Consider the following 18,341-nt stretch of genomic DNA (forward strand, 5'->3'; position numbering starts at 1 on the left):
CTACAGCAGGAGCTTAAGAGGAGGAGATTCACACACACACACACACACACACACAAACACACACAGCTACAGCACTGGGAGGTGGAGCTGCAGGAGATGAGAGAGGGTCACATCACATCACACTATGGTCAACAGCACAGCCATACATCATGTTCCTACTAGCCTTCTGCCATGCTCTTCCTCCACTGCACACTCTAGCAGCTGTCCTATGCCATGATCTGTAGCATCTCTGTTCTTCTCCTGCAGAGATACATCAGCTCCAGCTTCATCTTCCTCTCCAGGTTTATCCTGAGATACTGCTAGCACGATTTCTGGACTCGAGTCAAAACTTTGCTGTTCATCCGGTTCCTCGGTATCGCTGGAATCTGCGCTTTCTGTGACGTCGGACTTTATTGATAACGTTTCAAGCGGTTCTTCGTCATCGCTTTTGTTTTCCACCCCAACCCTAGAAGGTGTCTGAGGAGCAGCTGTGCTCTGCCATGGGAAGCCTAGTTTCTTCCCAAGCATGGATGGAGCAGGCATGGGTTCTTCGTTTGGAGGAGCTGTCTTCTCTTCCTTAAAGAGTCCAGTGGAAAACCCTTTGAAGCTGGCAAACAGACTTCCTGAGTCAGATGGTTGCTGAGGAAGTTTAGTATCAGCGGAAGAACCGAACAGAGAACTGAAAGGTTTTTCCGACTCAGCAGCACTTGACAGTAAACCTCCAAAGGATGGTGGTGATAAACCAGAGAAGTCAAACATGCTCTTAGCTGTAGGTGAAGATGGATATTTCTCCTGAGCGACCACTCTGTCAGTGGGGCTTGGAGATGTTATTGCTGTGCTTGATTCCACCTTCATAACACCTTCTTCAGATTCTTGGTGTTTAACAGACATGCCTGTGATGTCTATGTTGCCATGTTCTGCCTCTTCAACAGGTTTAGACGTTTCACAGACTTTCATCATGTCCTGCTGTGAAGCCACTGCTTCAGGTTCCTTAACTGTGCTTGACTCAATGCCTGTGGAACCTTTTGGCTTGCTAGGATTGTTTGCTTCATCCTGGTCCTCGGTCTTGAACGTGCATGTCTCTGCTGAAGGCTTGTTTTGATCCGGTCTAGCTTCCTGCTTTTTTAGTAAACCAAACAAATCACTTGTTAGGGACTCGGTGGAGAGACCAGCAGGTAGGTCAGTGGGCAGGGTAAAAAATGAGGTCTTCTGTGATTGCTGAAAGCGTGTAGATCCTGCTGGCTGTAATTTGAAGAATGAATCCTGGGGTTTTGTGAAAAAAGTGGAAGTCGATGTCTTGCTGGAGGAACTGGGTCCAGAGAACATAGACATAAACCCAGAAAATGCAGTGGATTCAGGTGGCTTTGGAACAGAACCCATACTCGGTCTTGGATGGTCGTGTGTTTCAGATCTCAGCAGACCAGGAGGCTCTATGATTCTTTGTCTTGGCTTGTCAGAAGATCTGATCAGCCCTGGCAGAGGTTGAGGCTGCGTCTGAATGATCACTGCAGACGGTGGTTCAAGTTCTGAAACCTTTTTAGCCGCAAGATTTGTTGATTGTTTTTCTGCTTCTTCATGCTCTTTGTCCTGAGCTGGTTTCTTCTCAACCATGTTATCACATGGATCGTTTTTACACTGCTTTGTAAAGTCAGACACTTTTTCTGTTCCTTCTCTGTTCCATGATTCCTGTAGCTTCTCAGGAATTACATCATTTTCAGTACGGATCTGATTTTCCACAACTTCTTTGTCTTGTAATTCCTCCAGCATTCCTGGAATTCCACCACTTGTATTATGGGTAATAATATCCATAGGTATGTTCTGAGGTGTCTGTGCTTCTACAGTTTCATTTGGCTTCTCTGATTCCAAAGAGTTCTCAGATTTCTCAGGTTCTGATGATTCTACAGAGTGAAGGTGTCTATCAGTTTCTTTGTCTCTATCCAACTGCAGTTCCTTAGGAAGGTTCTGCTCAGAGTCCAGAAATTTCTCAGATTCAAAAGACTCTTGTTTTTGAGTCTGTTCTACTGCTAGATGTTCTACAGTTTTACTTTCCATTTCTGTCTTCTCATATATTTCATCTTGGATAGCTTTGAATATTACTAAGGCTTTGTCTTCAGGAATTCCATCATCCTCCTGCTTTTGGAAAACATGAACAAATGTATCACTGTTCTCATTTTCTACTGACAGCTGGAGCTCTTCTGTTAAATGGTCCAGAGTTTGCTTTCCCGGCTCATTTTTCTGGTCATGGGTAACTTCAGGTGTTGTTGTTATTTTATTATCCTCTGGATTCAGAAAAGCATGAGAAGATTTGGTCTCACTTTCAGTATTGACTTTCTCAGAACTTTCATTAGCTGTAGAAACAGAGTTAGTTAGAAGATCCTGTTTACTTTTTTTGGGTTCTCCAGGTGATTGAACAGACTTGATCTCACCATCCACAGGGGTGGAGTCCCTGAGTAAATCTTTGAGCTTTGTAGTGGCTGTATCTTCAAGTTTACCTTCACTTGATTTTTTATCATCCATGAAGGACCAAAGACCAAATGCACTCTGTTTTTGTTTGTCTGAACCACCGCCATGAGAGAATACAGAAGGAACCTTAAACAGATTTTCTGACTCAGATGATGATGTTCCACCAAACCTGGAAAACAGACCTTTTCCTGCTGGCTCTTTCTCTGAACATTTAGGAACCGTTTGTGTTAGGAACGACTGACCACTGTTCCCACTAAACACAGAGAACAAACCAGAACCGATATTATCTTTGGGTGTGGAGTATCCAGGCAGGAAACCCCCAAGAATTGGAGTTCCTAAAGTAGGTGGTTTTGGTGGAGCTGCACTAGCAACTGTTTGCTGTGGCAATGAAACACTGAACATAGAAAATAGGCCTTTTCCTGGTGCTTCCTTGGTTTGTTGTCCTTGTGATGAAAGATCTACAGTAAAGGAGCATCTCGGGTCAGGTCCTGAGGGACTTCTTGACCCAGGGCCTTGACCTCCCCTTTGATCATGTCCTGGACCTGCCATAACCTGTGTTCTTTGATCAAATACAGGTGGACTCCTTGGGCCCGGCTCTGATGGTCTACATGGATTAAGTGGTTCCTGAACCTTATATCCACTAAACATAGAAAACAACTTATTTCCAGCTACGTCTTTGGGTGCAGATGATGCTTGGGTTTGCTGGGTACTCGCACCACCAAACATTGAGAACAGACTTGTGCCTGTTGTTTCTTTGGAGGTGGAGGCTCCTGGAAATATACCACCAAGTTTAGATGAACCACTCTGAGTCGGTAAAGGGGCACCAGAAGACCCAAACAATGAGAAAATCACTTTGGGTGATGATGTGCTTTCCATTGATAACGTCTCTGTACTTAAAACTTTAGCTTCAGGAGATGATGATTTGTGTAATTCAGCCTGGACACCTTCTGGATCCTTGGACATGTCTGGTGTTTCGCTGGGTCCTTTTTTGTTTTTCATTTTTTGTGATTCTGAGGTCATGTATTCCTTAATATGAGAAACACAATCTTCAACAGAAACTCCAACATCTTCCTCCTTATTTTGCTCTGCTATTTCTGAAGGCTCATAATAGAGTTTCTGGTTCTCAAATTCTGACTTCTCTTCAGCATCTTCTGATGCTGAAGAGAGCGTAGATATTATGTCTGTGATTGGAGAAGTAGGTTCAAATGTAAAAATCTCTATATTTTCATTATCCAACACAAAATTACTCAAGTTGGATTCCTCCTGGTCTTCAGGCAGAAGAGCTTTTTCATGTAATGTACAATCCTGGACCAGTGAACAATGAGATGTTTGTTCTTCAATGTGTGAAGAGTTTGGGGTGAAAAAAGTGTCGGTTTTAGAGACGTCCATGTTAGGCTTTGGAACCTCTATAGAGTCTACTGGAATGATTACTGGGCTTGTGTCTGCTGAGGCTTTGTCAATTTGTGAAGAAAGTTCACCGAAAGGAGTAGTTTTATGTTCCTCATGGAGAGACACTTCCCTCATTTCAAATAAAACAGCATGTTGGTACGAAACATCACCAGCTTCCATGACATTCACACAAGCATCATCTACAGCTCTAAACAGAAGCCCTGTGTCTTCATTACTAGGACATTTCTCCTTTAGATGCTTTAAAGTGATCTGAGGGATCAGCATCTGTCTGGAACACAATCTATTAGGACGCAATATTCTCTCCTTTACTTCAGTAGGTAAAACTGTATCAAAACACGGAACCTCCTCCAGGATTAACATCTCAAATCTAGCAGTGGACTGCTTTGGAGAGAAAATGTCTGTGTTCTTGCCTTCACTCGTGTCTTGTTCTGAAGCAGGTTCTGTATTGTGAACACTCTCCTGTGAACATGGTTCAGAAGGATCATCAGCTGGTATGATTTCTGCAGAAGTCCACATTGTGTTTGGTGAAGTATGTGGAATTGTCGATGAAGGCTCATCGCTTGTTTTGCTCACCAGTAGGTCTGTCTCATTTTCTGACACCTCAGGTTGAGCAGGCATTACTGAAGAAGGTTCCTGAGACTCCAACTCTACGTCTGTTATAATAATAGCAGGTGCCTTGAAGAGATGCCTGCTTATGTTTCTTTGATGATGAACTGGATCTTTTCTTTGCAATTGTGAGCTTGGTCTATCATAAACACTTCCTGGGATGGGAGAAGTACAGTGAATGGTGCTTGGAAAAACATCAGGTGGGGCAGTGGGAGAAACGTTGTGAAGCACTTGGAATGAGAAATCCACAGATGGTAATTCTTTAGATTCTGTTCTTGGAAGTAATAAAGCTTGTGATTCCACAGGAGCAGGTAGATATCCTGAGCATGTAAGAGGTTCAGCAGAAATACATGGCTCTCTTGTATACACTGGGTTTGGAGAAGGCAAAGATGATGGAAGAGGTTCAGTAGAATAAGATGATGTCGACTCGTCTGTATGCACAAAACTTGGAGGAAATTCCATGGGAGTTGGGGCAGAATATCCTGATGCAGCATGTAATGGATCAAATATCACTCTGGGCTCTGATATCTGTTCTACACGTTTAGGTGGTGCTGCAGGTAGAGCAGATGAAGCAGTATATCCAGGACCTGCTAAAGGTTTAACAGCACAAGTATTTACTAAAGGCTCCTGTGCACACACTAAAATTGTAGAAAGCACAGTAGAAGGATTTTCCGCTGAGGTCTGCCCCATGAATCCAGAAGAAGTAGGGGAAGTATCTTCTGAAACCAAACTCTTAACAGAAATGACATTATCTGACAGGACAGTCTGAGTGGGACTTGGGGTCATCTGTTGGTCTGGCACAGGTCTACACACAAACCCAGTTCCTTCTGATGTTTGTGGGAGTGTATCTTCACCTGCTGTTGAGGTTTTGCAATCAAACGTTGAAATCGAGCCTCTGATTGATCCAGTAGTGGTTTCAGGTTCATACAATGTTCTTGGGACTGTATTAAAGGCCACAAGATGTTTCTTTTCTGTGGCAGCAGAAGAACCGGTAAAGGTTGAGCCAGATCTAGCTAAGGATTCTTCAAACATTACAGAAATTTGAGACAGATCTTGTCCTGCTTTCTGCTCAGTAGCACACAGTTTGATATCTGGAGACTTTTGTGCGTCACCATTCAGGGAAGACTCAGCCTGCTCAGATACAGTGATACTTCTTGAGGAATGGTCTGGAACTTTGTTTGTGTTTAGCACATGAGGCATTTCTGGCACATATGTTGGTGTAGTGTTTGATCCTTGAGTTTGTGTAGGCCTAATCTGCTGAGTGTGAGATGTGAACAGCGGACACTGTTCCACTCTGAGAGCTCCAAATGAACTGGGAACAATGCTGAGGACAGGAGGACTATCTGAGATAAGACAAATGTTCTTATCTGCAAATTGTACCTGAGGAAGAAAAGCTTCAGAAAGCACAGACACTGGAACAATCTGTAACATCTCCACATTCCAATGATTTTCCGAGTGCTCAGATGTTCTTCTGAGATGTGTTGGTGTTATAGGTGCATCGTGCTGGACAGCTGGATGTGTATCCTGTGACTGAGTAAAATATCGTGCTGTTGTGGAGCTCAGCTTCTGCTCCATTGCTAATGTTAATGTGTATTGACCGGGGAGGAAGGAAAGTGCTGGTGCTGAAAGATCTTTGATTCCAGTGGTTTGTGGGTTTGCATCGACGGCAACTCTCAAGTCAATAACTGGTGTATTTGTTTGGTTAGTGTTCCTCAGCCTTTCTTGGTGCCTTAGTTTATTCCTGGATATGACCTCTTTCTTCTTGGTGAAATCTATAAGCTGTCCGTCCTGCGTAACAGACGGAGCGTTGCACTGAGACGGTAAAACGCTTAGCGAGAAGTCTACTGGCTTACGCTGAGCTTGCGGTTCTCTATTGTGTTTCAGTGAGGGATAAAAACATCTGTCACTATGGTAAGTGGATGTCTGCAGAAATAAATGAGTTTCTGCTGTATGATGTCCATCGCTTAGTACTTTTACAGCATGTAACTGTTTCTCAGACACTTGTTCAGGAGCTGAAAGAGCTTGAACAATTAAGGGCATGCCAACTAAGGCTTTTTTACTATTCACATTTTTCGTCTGAACAAGAGGCATTACTTTGCCAGGTGACATTTCAAGAATACTTCTTTCTGCTTTGTCGGGTTCCTTAATTGCCGTCTTTAGAGACATATCAAGAGTGCTTCTGACTGAGTTTGCTGGTGCTGATGGAATATTATTTAGTTGTTCACTGCGAGTTCTGAACACTATAGAATGTGTCCTTGGTAATGTTTGATCAACCAGAACTTGCTTCTGCCATTGGTTCCTATTTAACTCTGTTGGAAAGTTATCAGATTTTTTATCAGGTTCATCTGAAGAGCTTACAATTGACAATACACCAGCAAATGCTTGAACATAGGTGTTGGAGATTGTTGTTACAAGTTTGAACATACCAGAATGTTTGGTTTGAGCTAAACCCATAGAGGAACTATCTAACAGTGAAGCTGAACCAGGAGCAGGTTCTGCCATCAGCAACAAGGGTTTATTATTCAGCAAAGGCACGACCTCAGAGGATGATGTGCTGCCAGGAGGTTTTGGGGACGTGTCCAGAGACGCTATAAACTTATTTGCTGGAGGCAGTGCAGAAGGTCTTTTGATTTCTTCAGACTTCGGGCTGGTTGTTTCTTCAGACTCATATTTCCTGAGAAATTTCTTCACTTCATGTGCTGAATGGTCCTGGCTGTAAAGAGTAGTTTGTTGTTGAGTAACAGATTTGTGTTGGATTTGTGGCGCTGTGTTCACTAGTTGTTGTGTAGGCCTGGTGATTGTAGCTTGTGACTGATATCTTCTAAGTGGTAGTTTTTCTTTGGTTGTTAAAGCGCCAACAACCATAGATATCCCACCAAACTCTTGATTTACATCTGAAGTTGACCTTGATCTTCTCCTCACAAGTGAAACTGCTTGATCTGGAGAGAGCGCTGTCCCCTCAGCTGGTTTTAAACACATATCTAATGTGTTTTTAATGGAATTTGCTGGAGCTGATTCACTCTGACATGACTGAGAACAATGTGCTGATAGATCTCTGTTCCTGTTGTAAGCAGGTTGCTGTCTGCACAGATCAAAGCTCACTGTTGTGTTAGATATTAGTGGAGGAAACTTCTTGATCAGAGTTTCTTGTTCTAAATGAATTTGTTTTGCTTGTACCCTAGAAGGATCTTTAATCAAAGCAACCCCGAAGGAACCATTGTTAAAATCTGCAACCGAGGCACATCTGCTCCTTACAAATGGCACAACCTGGGATTTAAGATCTGACCTGTCTAAAGAACTAACCACTGCTGCTGAAGACATGTCTAAGGTATTTCTGATTAAGTTTGCAGGGGATGTGCTGGTACAAGGAGGCTGAGAAGGTAGTGGCATTATGTTCATGGATTCAGTTAGTAAAGAGGGCGGATGTATATGTTGAGTGGATTCTGATCTTGCATTTATTGTGGAGCATTTCTTTATTTTGGGGCTGGAAAGCTGTGATGTTGAAGTTCCTAGAAATGTGGTTACAATTGATGCTTTCTGGTCTTTTCCACTTTCTGCTTTGTAGCGAAGAAAATGTTCAGATGTATTGATATTTTCTCTTCCATGGATTCCAGCTGATGTGCTCTCTGTAGAACATTGTACTGAGACCTGCCTGAAAAGCTTGGATCCTCTACCAGGTGATGCAGACAGGTGTTTCTCAGACGCATAATTAAGGCTTGGTGGTCCTGAATTAGATGGGCAAAGTTTTGGAGAAGAAGGAGCAGAAACAGTTGTCAGAGGTACTTCAGGTGTAACCGAGCAAGGTATGGTAAGTTCTAGTGCTGGAAATGTCATATTCATTTCTTTACTATCTTCTGTAATCTCAACAGTCAGATCAATTCCGACATCCTCACTCGTATCTGCTTCACATTTCCTTCTAAATTTCTTAAACCTGTTGTTGGTAAAATCAAGAACATCCTTTAATATGGCATCATCACTGGACACATCTTGTTTCAGGAGTGAACAATTCACGTTGTTCCCTACTGATTTAGAAAAGTCTAAAGGTTTACTCCTGAAAACAGAGTCTAATGCTTGTGTAGGTCTTTTATAAAGTAGATTTTGTGGTGGTGGTAAGGATGGTAAGGATGGTATGGATGGTAAAGATGGTAAAGATCGCTTTTCATTACATGGTACATCTTTTGGTATCTGAGGTGAAATGGGAGATGATAAACTCTGGATGCCTTCAGTTCTAGATGTCTTCAAAGTTTGTGTTGAAATTGATGATTGTCTTCCAAATTTTGGCCTAATAAACCCAGGGGATGGTGAGGAACCAGAAGAACACTGTAATCTTGAGGCTGTCACCTGGGAGGAAGTGGTTGTAACATCTGAGAGCTCAGTAACTATATTCCTTGGTGTGGTTAAAAGTGCTTTAGATGATACTGGAGTATCTGGAAGTTTTCTTCTAGCATGCGGATTCTGCAGGACAATTTTAGGATCTGGCAAGTGGCCCTTTAATACCATTTGAGAAGTTTCAGCACATTTTGGTTTTGACCCAAAGCTATTAAATAAAACATTTTTGACAGAAGTATTTACAGATGAGACTTGAGAAGATATATTAGCTGACATACCTGTAACCAACTTCCCTGGGAAAATATCCTTAATTCCCTGATCTTTCCAGTATGGTCCACCATTGTTTACCTTCTTGGCTTTGTTTGTAAGGTCTGATGCTTCCATTTGATTTTCTGGAACAATCATTTTTGGCTTATCTTTACATACTTTTATTTTGTGCAGCCTGTAAAAACTCAAATCCACAGCATGATCTGTCTGTCCATGCAAGGAGTCTTGGAACATTTCAGAAAAATGTTCAAAATTCATATTCATAATTTTATTACCTTTTTCAAAGGCTGATGACAGATCAACAGGACAGCTGGAAACACCTGCTTCATTATGACCTGGAACCCAAAGCATTTCCTCTTCATTACACAACGGAATCTTAAACCCACAAAGCGTTGTCTTTGGTTGCTCTTTGTTCTGCAGGATATCTGAGATATTATCTGCAGTATTATCCTGGCTAGCATAAGCGTAGAGATGATTTCCACTCCGGTCGGTCAGCAAGGAGTATATATAGTGCTCATCTGCGTAAATATAATATCCACAATCATCAGCCTCAGCTGGCCACCACATTCCCTGCTCCAACAGTGAAAGCCATTGCTGGTACCATTCTGAATCCTCAAAGAGCATCTCATCTTCTTCATCTCTGGTGGTTGCAGAAAATCCGCTGAGATTAACTGCACCTGTCGTCAAATCTATGGGACCCTTTTTGGCTGTCGGACGTTTAAAGAGTGTTGAGGAATGAAACTGTGGCTTGAGAGGGTCATTTTGAAGAGGTTTATTGTGCAGGCTACACTCAGAAAGGGACCTACAGCGTGTCAACCTCACTGCTGTTCCTGAGTCTTCATCAATACCATGGATTCTGTTCATTTTATTACTGAAATCCACATTATCGCAGCTTCCCCAGGACGTTCTGCGCTTGAGGCTCATGTCAAAAACAACATCATCCTCCGCATCAGCCTGCGGAAGTTTCTGAAATGATGATCTGACCACATTCTGCCAGGGATATGAAGGTATGTGGAATTGCCTGGGATCTATATTTTTCAGGTTCCACCACCCAGGGCCCAGCATAACTGTTCCACAGCTGTTTGATGATGCACTTTCTTGAAGTCCTGCATGATTCTCTTGTTCTTGTGCTTCCAGAGCTTCCAATAAGGCATAATCATTCAGCTGCTGCCAAAGAAGTGCTTCTATAAGACACTGGTGTTCATACAGGTCTGGTGGAACGATTCCATGTTCAGCAAATAAATATAACAGATCCTGATATCCGTATTCATTTGCTGTCCCATATAACAGTCTGTGGATTTCCTCCAGGTACAGCTGAGTAGACTTCACTGCTGGATGCAGTCTTACCGGTTCCTTAGTCTGAGTGCTAGTTTTTGAAATGCTAACGCTAGGACCGTCTGCTTGTTTATGGTGTTGATTTTCTGATTCCTTAGTTATAGTCGACTTGTGATTTTCACTGGTCTCTGATTTACAAACTCCAGAAGCTGCACAGTTTCCAGCAATTAAACGAGCCTCTGGTTGATGTAATTTAGATTTGTCGTTGTCCTCCGACCCCTTACTGAACAACCCCGTCAGAAAACCTTTCTGCACTGATTTCTGTTGCTGATCAAGACTCCCATCCTGAGTGGACTCCTGCTCAATTGGTTTGGCTCTTTGAATATGTGGACGATTCTGAGCAGGTTTACTCTGTTCATGTTGCTGTGGCTTCTGACCTGAATATGTGTCGATATCTGACTTATCATCAGACTTTGCAGAGATTTTGTTGAAAAGTCCAGACAAAATTCCACTGTCTTGAGCATTGTTGGCTTGTGTTTCTAACTTGCTGGGTGTCTGGGTATTTGGTTTAACCTGCACCTGTTCAGATTCAGACTTCCGGAAAATACTAGACAAACTTCCTGCAGGTTGGCTTTGCTGCTGTGCTGCTCCTGCTCCTGCTGATGCCTTTAGAGCTTGCGGAAGCTGCCTACTGGATAAATGATGTAGTCCAGTTGAGGAGTTTTGCTGCTCAGAAGAAAACCTTTCAGAAGCTGTATTTACGGTTCTTGTTTTGAAAATGTCAGTTAGTCCTCTACTTGGTGCAGGAGACTGGTGGTCTTGCTCTAGATGTTCTGACCTACATGCATGTTGACTGTGGGAATCTTCAGCCACAGAACGTTGAGGCGGTGTGTCAACGGAAGTCAGTTTGTTAAAAAGACCAGAAAGCAAACCCCCATGTTGTGGCTCAGGTGCTGCAGCTGGCTGTAGAGGGGATTGATGCTGCCTAGGTAAGGGCTGCCTGATGACCTGCTCCTGCTGATTCACATGTGCTCCTGAAGGAGTTTTCTGCTGTGGTGCCGGCGGCTTGTGGGTGGCAAAAAGTCCAGATAAAAGACCAGAAGATGATTGTTGGGCTGCATTTTTATTTGAGTCCGACTGAGCAGAACTTGTGTCCACAATCTGATTAAACAGTCCTGAGAAAATCCCAGTTGATCTGCTGGGCTGTGCATCCTGATGTTGAAGCACATTTTGCTTATGAAAGTGTTGTGATTGAACATTCTTGGTGGATCCCTGGTTTCCAGTATTGCCTTCTGAAGAACTAATCCCAAATAAACCAGGAAGAAGGCTTCCTTGATCAGCAGAAGCAGGTGATGATTTATGGTCTTGACTGGCAGATGGGAGATGTGGCTTCTGAGGAGTACGTTCAGCTACAGGTATTTTATTCACAAATCCTGGCAGCGTTCCTCCTGGTGCAGGAGGTTCTGCTGGCTGTTGATCAGAAGGACTGCTTGTGCCACTTGGCTGGTGTGTGCTTGAAAGTACATTCTCTGTTAATTTTAGAATTCCATCAAACAGTCCTCTTGATTGAGGTGGAACCGGTGGTGCATTACTCTGACAATTTGGTTGTTTGTGATTTGGATGTTGACCACCAAAGTTCTGTTCTGACTGCTGATCTGCAACCACATTTCCAGTGGCACTAACTTTTCCAGGACCTGCTAATTGCAAAAGTCCTGATAAGAGACCTCCTGGCTGTGATGAAGGTGGATCTGTTTGAGTTAGAGTCTGGAGTGACATGTCAGTGGCCACTGGCTTTAACAAAGGTGGATTGTTCTGTTGAGCAGGAGTGGGCGAGGAACTTGACACAGTGTCACTGGCTAATTTGAAAAGCCCTGATAAAATCCCACCGCTTTGTGGCACTGAGGTTGCGTCAGTAGATGCACAGTCCTTACTCATGGATGTCTTACTGGTTTCATTGCCTTCTGATTTTCCAGAACGCAAATCTTTCCCAACGCTAGAATTATTTTTATCATTGACATGAGCAGCAGTTGTCCCATTTACTTTACATAAACTCTCTCCTTCTGACTGCTTCCTGAAAAACCCCGCCAGGAACCCTTTCTGCACTGCTGCTCTTTGTTCCTGTGATTGCTTTTGGACACCAACAGGTGAGGTAGAGTCGAGCTGACTTTCGGAATTGACAGGCCACTGTGGAGCTCCAGCTGGTTTGTTACTCGTGCCAGCAATTTCTGTGGGAGTCATTTTTAAAAGGCCAGAAAATAGCCCTGGTGACTGATGTATGTAGGCACCTTGTTGCGTCTGACTCTCATTTGTATGACTGGTGAGGGATAAAAACAGTGTTGAGAGAAGTCCACCTTCTTGAGGCTTATCAGAAGTTTTGCTCCCACCAGACAGCATTGTAAGTAGACCCTGGGGTTTAGACGCTGTTTCTTCTTCAGGCTGTGCTTGCTCCTGAAGCTCTGAAGGATCTGAAAGAGTCTCGGCTTTAATTACATGTCGTCTATGATCCTGAGTTTCAGGAAAAGAGATGATTTCAGGTTCTGATTCCTGCACTATTTGCTCTTCCTGTGCCATGACCTTAGACACTGTGCTGGAACCTTGGACTGCTTCAGGTGCCACTACTACAGTGGGTTTGTTTATTGTGACTGTTGGTTTTGTTGATACTGTTTGTGGTTTGGACGTTTCAGCAGGTGTCGTTTTGAAAAGATTAGAAAACCACCCTGTGTCTGTATTTCCCTTCGGTACGGTCTCCAGCAGGGCGGCGCGGCTTAGAAGAGATGATTTATTAGAAGTGTGGGAAGCACTTTGTTTCAAGGTTTTTGCATCTTCACCAGGTCCCAACTTCAGCAACCCAGAGAGAAGTTCACTCTCTGTTTTTGCTGATTGAGGAGAGGCAGGACTATCAGAGGAGAAGAAGGAAAGCTTTATTTTGTCTCCAATAGTGACTGGTGCATCTTCTGGCTTCGGGGCTTCGGCAGGTTTAAACATGGAAAACACAGAGTTGCCAGATGGACCCTCAGCAGTTTTACTCGCAGGGGTTGGAACTGATGTCATCAAAGATGTGATGGACTTTTTAAAAGGGTTGAAAAATTTAGTGTCCTCATCTGTTTTTTGAGTAGTTGTACTTTCTTCTAATTTAGGAGTTGTCTCTTGAGGAAGGGCATCAGGTATTTCTTCTGACGACTCGGTTTCTGGCATCAGTTCCACTGATCCGCTGCATGAACCTCCACATGAGGACTGATGTTCTGTTTGGGAGAAGGATTGAGGTATATTTGTTGACCCGTCTTTTGCCTCAGTGCTTCCATGAGATTTATTCAGAGTTTCTGCCGATGATGTTGCTTCACTTGCTGGTTTGTCTCCAAATATCCTGAAGGGACTCAGTCTTCCCAAGACAGAATCAACTACTGACTGTGGGGGGCCTGCAGTGAAACCCTGAGGCCCAGGACTGTGTGCTGCATCTTCTGTAGCTTCACTAGCTGGACAGCAAGTCTCTGATGAATGAGGGGGCAGATTTGGTTGCAGGGGGGATTTTTTATCTGCACTCAGCTCGTGATGAGCAGGTGGAACAACAGCAATGGGTGTTGTGCTGCCATGTGATTTAGGTATGAAGGACAGCAGTTTAGAAAAGCTTGACTCTGCCTGAACAGATAAAGGAGAGCATGTCGGCGGTGTTGTTGCTGCTGTTGTTTCAGTGGTATCTGTGGTTTCACTTGTCGACTTGGTACCTACAAGCGAGCTAAACAAGGAGTTCATAGCATTTTTAACCCCTGTGATACCCTGTTCATCTTCTTCCTTTACCTCATCTGGTTTGATATGTGTTTCCTTTTTCTTGTCTATTAGCTTTGATTTGTTGTCAGACTTCTGGATTTCCTCGTACTTACTGATCTCCTCCTCTCGTCCTGCCAGGTATTCTGTTACAGTATCCACAATCTTCTGCAGTTCATTCATGGTATCAATGTAATTATCTCCTGGTCCACTAGGTGGTGAACCATCATCATAAACTCTGGTATGAACATTTCCACCATGCAGCCGTTCACCATAAGGAGAAATATATTTTCTCTTGTTGTAGCTTTTGTATTCGCCTTGTGTGTCCTTCCCAACAAATGCTTCAGCATCCAAATCCTCCTCAGATCTCACAGGAAAGTGAACCTCTGCTGATCCTACTGACTCATACTCACTCATCATCCTCATCCTGGCTTCCTCCCTTTCACGATAAATTGCGTAGTTCTCCAGAATGTCCTCGATGTGAGTTTTTGCCCACATCCTGGTCTTGTACAACAGACTCTCCGTATATGTCTCTGACTCTGCCTCCTGTTCATGAAGCTTCAGAACTGAAGGAATGATGGACATCTCTGGAGCAGATGTTTCATCCTCAAAGCTTTCCGCTTCCTTGTAGACCAGACAAACATCTCCACTTGCCACACTAAGTGTCTTTATAGAGTTTCCGGCTTCATCAGGCTCCGGAGATGTCGCCTCACACGCTACAGTCTGATTAAAACGGCTTTTAGTACAGTCTAATCCGGGATGGCTCACGATGCGATAGATCTCAGTCTTCATCTCATCATCATCATCATCATCGTCCCATGTTTTCTGCTCGGGGTCCAGATAGTCGTCTAAGATGCTCTCGTCCAGTTTGTATTTAGTATCCCAGTCCTCAACACCCATACCTGAATCTACAGGTACAATCCTTCCCCCAGCTCTACTGTTCCGACGTCTGGCGTTCCAGAGAAAACCAGGATGCAGAAAAAGAAGGAATGAAATGTACAATATAAGGAACAGAAAGTGCTGAAAAAAGTGAGAGAACACAAATCAAATTAAATAGTAAAGGAAGAAAATGCAAAGTAAATGTAAAATCTATCGAATCAGACGTGAGAATGGTCTTTTTCGTTTCATTTGAAGTTTAATAAATCATCACATAAGCCAAAACTAATACAATATTTGGGCAAAAGTATTGGGACACGACTTTTCCACATGTATGTGCTTCCTCTCTGAACTACAGCACAAAGGTGAAGGAGCACAATTGAATGAAATCTTCCTTCACTCGAACTATGAGACACAAACCTGTTCCAGCATGACAATGCCCATGTGCACAAAGCCAGCTCCATGAAGATCTGGATCGGAGTGGAAGATCTCCTGCGATAGATCTCTGACCGTATTGAACTGCTTTGGGGATGAATTGGGGACACCCTGGTGTGCCTGTTGCTCTCATTGGCTCTTTTAATTTCAAAATAATATGATAAAAGTAGTACATAAAGCTGCCGTATTTCTTTGCTAGTGTTAATGAATGAACTTTTGTGCTAGCCGGGAACGTGACTAGCAGGTAGCTTGTAGCATAAAGGTAGATTAGACTTTAAGGGTCACTGTTAGTGTCTGATGTTCTGCTGTGATATGGATCAGTTTCAAGATCTTCCAGAAGCTTTTTTATTTCGACTGATGAAATGTGCTGCAGTGGATTTTTCTATATTTTTTGTGTAGGTGTAAATATTTGATTTCTGTACTTTGTTTAGTGAATAATTAATTCCTATTTGTTGTGTGTGTAGACCATGAAAAAAAAACCAAATAAAAAACTGTTTCCTTTTTCACCCATTTTTGTGCATATTCAGCATTTTGTTTCTTTAATAAAGAAAACATTTGAATTAAAATGTTGGAGTGGATTTTTTTATATGAACACGTTGAGATCTGATGTCCTCTGAATAAGTTCAGTGTGTGTGTGTGTGTGTGTGTGTGTGTGTGTGTGTGTGTGTGTGTGTGTGTGATTTGTACCTTGGCCCTCGTCCATCTCTGTAGTCGAGCTCAGAGCTGTGGATGGGCTCGGTTCCTGACTCTCTGGACGTGGTTTGTGGGCGTGTCCTCCTGCTGATGGGGTACTGGTGGGCAGAGAAGTTGGGCTGGGCCGTGGTGTGGTACCGTGGGGGACGACTGTTGGTCTCGCTGCGGTAGTCGCTGTCTCTGTCATCCACCGCACTGTCGTGATCATCTAGAGCTGGAACCACACACACACACACACACACACACACACACACACACCAAACACACAAACGGGTTGTAAGATGCTCCAGAGAACACAGACCCATCCAATGACCAGACCATGTTAATGAGGACAGGACACACCAGACGAGATCCAGACCACTACACCTCATACTCTCTTTACTCTCTCTCACTCAGTGTAGACACCACCCTCAACTACCAGACACAGTGTGTGAGAGGAGAACTCTCAGAAGAGAGGAGAACTCTGAGGAGGCTTCTGCTTTACATCACATGATCAGACCTGACAGGAGATGAGGAGAAGGAATGGAGAAAAGGAGAGATGGGAATTTATAGGATCTTCTCTAGGAAGAAGATGAATGATCAGACGTGATCTTTCTCACATCTTGTGTATAAAATGGTTGTTGGTGAAACAGTGGGAGGAGTGATGACTGATGAGAGTACAGTAATGAAGAGCAGACTGTTCTGCAGTCACAGATGACACAAGGAACACACGAGGAACGAGCGAAGTGGAGTACGTACTCTGCTGCTCACTCCATCCAAAGTAAGACCAGCTGCCTGGATGTGTGAAGGGAAGTCATGTGATTAGAACCACACACACACACACCTCTTTTCTGAATTCTAGCTTCAGTCCGGGATCATTACACGCTCAAAAAATCAATTATAGACCAATCAGAACATCAGAAGCACAAATAAACAGCTCAGAATTATTCACTAATTATTCCTTTAGAAATGTGCATTTATACAGCAGACAAAAAAACACTCATAAGCTGTTATACACTGAGGTCTTATCACAGTTACAGAGAACGCAGTGTGTTACAAACAATAAACCAAACCTCTATGTAACTAAGTCACACACCTCCCTCTAGTGTCTGAAAGAAGAACTGTAGTCATGATATTGATGATTTTGAATGACAATGTGGAGAAGGTTTTTGACCACACATCCTGGTTATTAAACCTACATGTGTTTATTAATAGATAAGAAATAACAGTGTACTTACAGCATTGTGAGGGGACGGAGGGGATACCTCGCTCTTCATCCTACACACACACACACACACACACACACACACACACACACACATATAAACAAATAACACATCAAAATAAACATAAACATTTCTGTGTGATCTTATACTAACACAATACCTACAGAAAGTGTCAAACAGAGCTGAGATTAGACACAGTGCAGTAAGTCAGAGACAGCAGCAGGGGGAGACAGAGAGCTAAGAATAAGATTGTGCTTGTGTATTGTAATCTGAAGGCATTGTTCAAAACAAAAACGCTCTCTGAAAAAAAGACCTGCGAGATGCCGCGCTCTCAATTCTGTCGCTAATCCGCTTGCACATGGGAATTCTGAATTCTGTAAAAGTGTGTGTGTGTGTGTGTGTGTGTGTGTGTGTGTGTGTGTGTGTGTGTGTGTGTGTGTGTGTGTCTCCATGTCAGATTTCCTTCAAGATAAAGTGATAAAGCGGTGGGACAAACTAAAATACCAGAATATGGCCTCACGTTATCACTCAGAGTGATCCTGAAATCAGCTGGAGCAGAAACACACACACACACACACACACACACACACACACACACACACACACACACACACACACACACACAGTGAGCTGGACGTGGTGATTGGACGTCTCCTGCATGTTAGTTCTGTTTCTGAGAGAGTGCTACACTGAGATCATCCTCGTCCTGCTGATGTATAATGGCTCCCCCTACTGACATACTGTAGTTTATTATTTATCCTGTTAGAGCTACTGTTGTTCAAACATTCTGTGTGTGTGTGTGTGTGTGTGTGTGTGTGTGTGTGTGTGTGTGTGTGTGTGTGTGTGTGTAGCTTGAACACAGACACACACACACACACACACACACACACACACACACACACACACACAGGATCAGGTACATAATCAGCATGTATTTAAGGAACTCTGCTGATCTTTGTTGCTCTTTACCTCCTCGTGGATCCTCATGGTGTTGATGTGCTCCAGCTTCTTAGTCCAGTACTGAGCTTCCTCCTCCGGAAT

At 43.3% G+C, this 18,341-nt stretch overlaps 1 protein-coding gene across 1 annotated transcript in view; it reads right to left on the reverse strand.

The window, feature by feature from the left end:
• unc13ba (unc-13 homolog Ba (C. elegans)) overlaps positions 1-18,341 on the reverse strand; it is a gene marked incomplete at its 5' end in the record, with an annotated part of 63,464 nt that extends 45,123 nt beyond the window's left edge. Inside the window, 4 exons of the mRNA XM_083527539.1 lie at positions 16,090-16,309; positions 16,834-16,869; positions 17,313-17,352; positions 18,270-18,341. Coding sequence (XP_083383665.1) covers positions 16,090-16,309; positions 16,834-16,869; positions 17,313-17,352; positions 18,270-18,341 — 368 coding nt within the window. The remainder of the gene's footprint in view (positions 1-16,089; positions 16,310-16,833; positions 16,870-17,312; positions 17,353-18,269) is intronic.

Source organism: Silurus aristotelis, assembly GCF_946808225.1.
Source record: "Silurus aristotelis genome assembly, chromosome: 23".
Lineage (NCBI taxonomy): Eukaryota > Metazoa > Chordata > Actinopteri > Siluriformes > Siluridae > Silurus > Silurus aristotelis.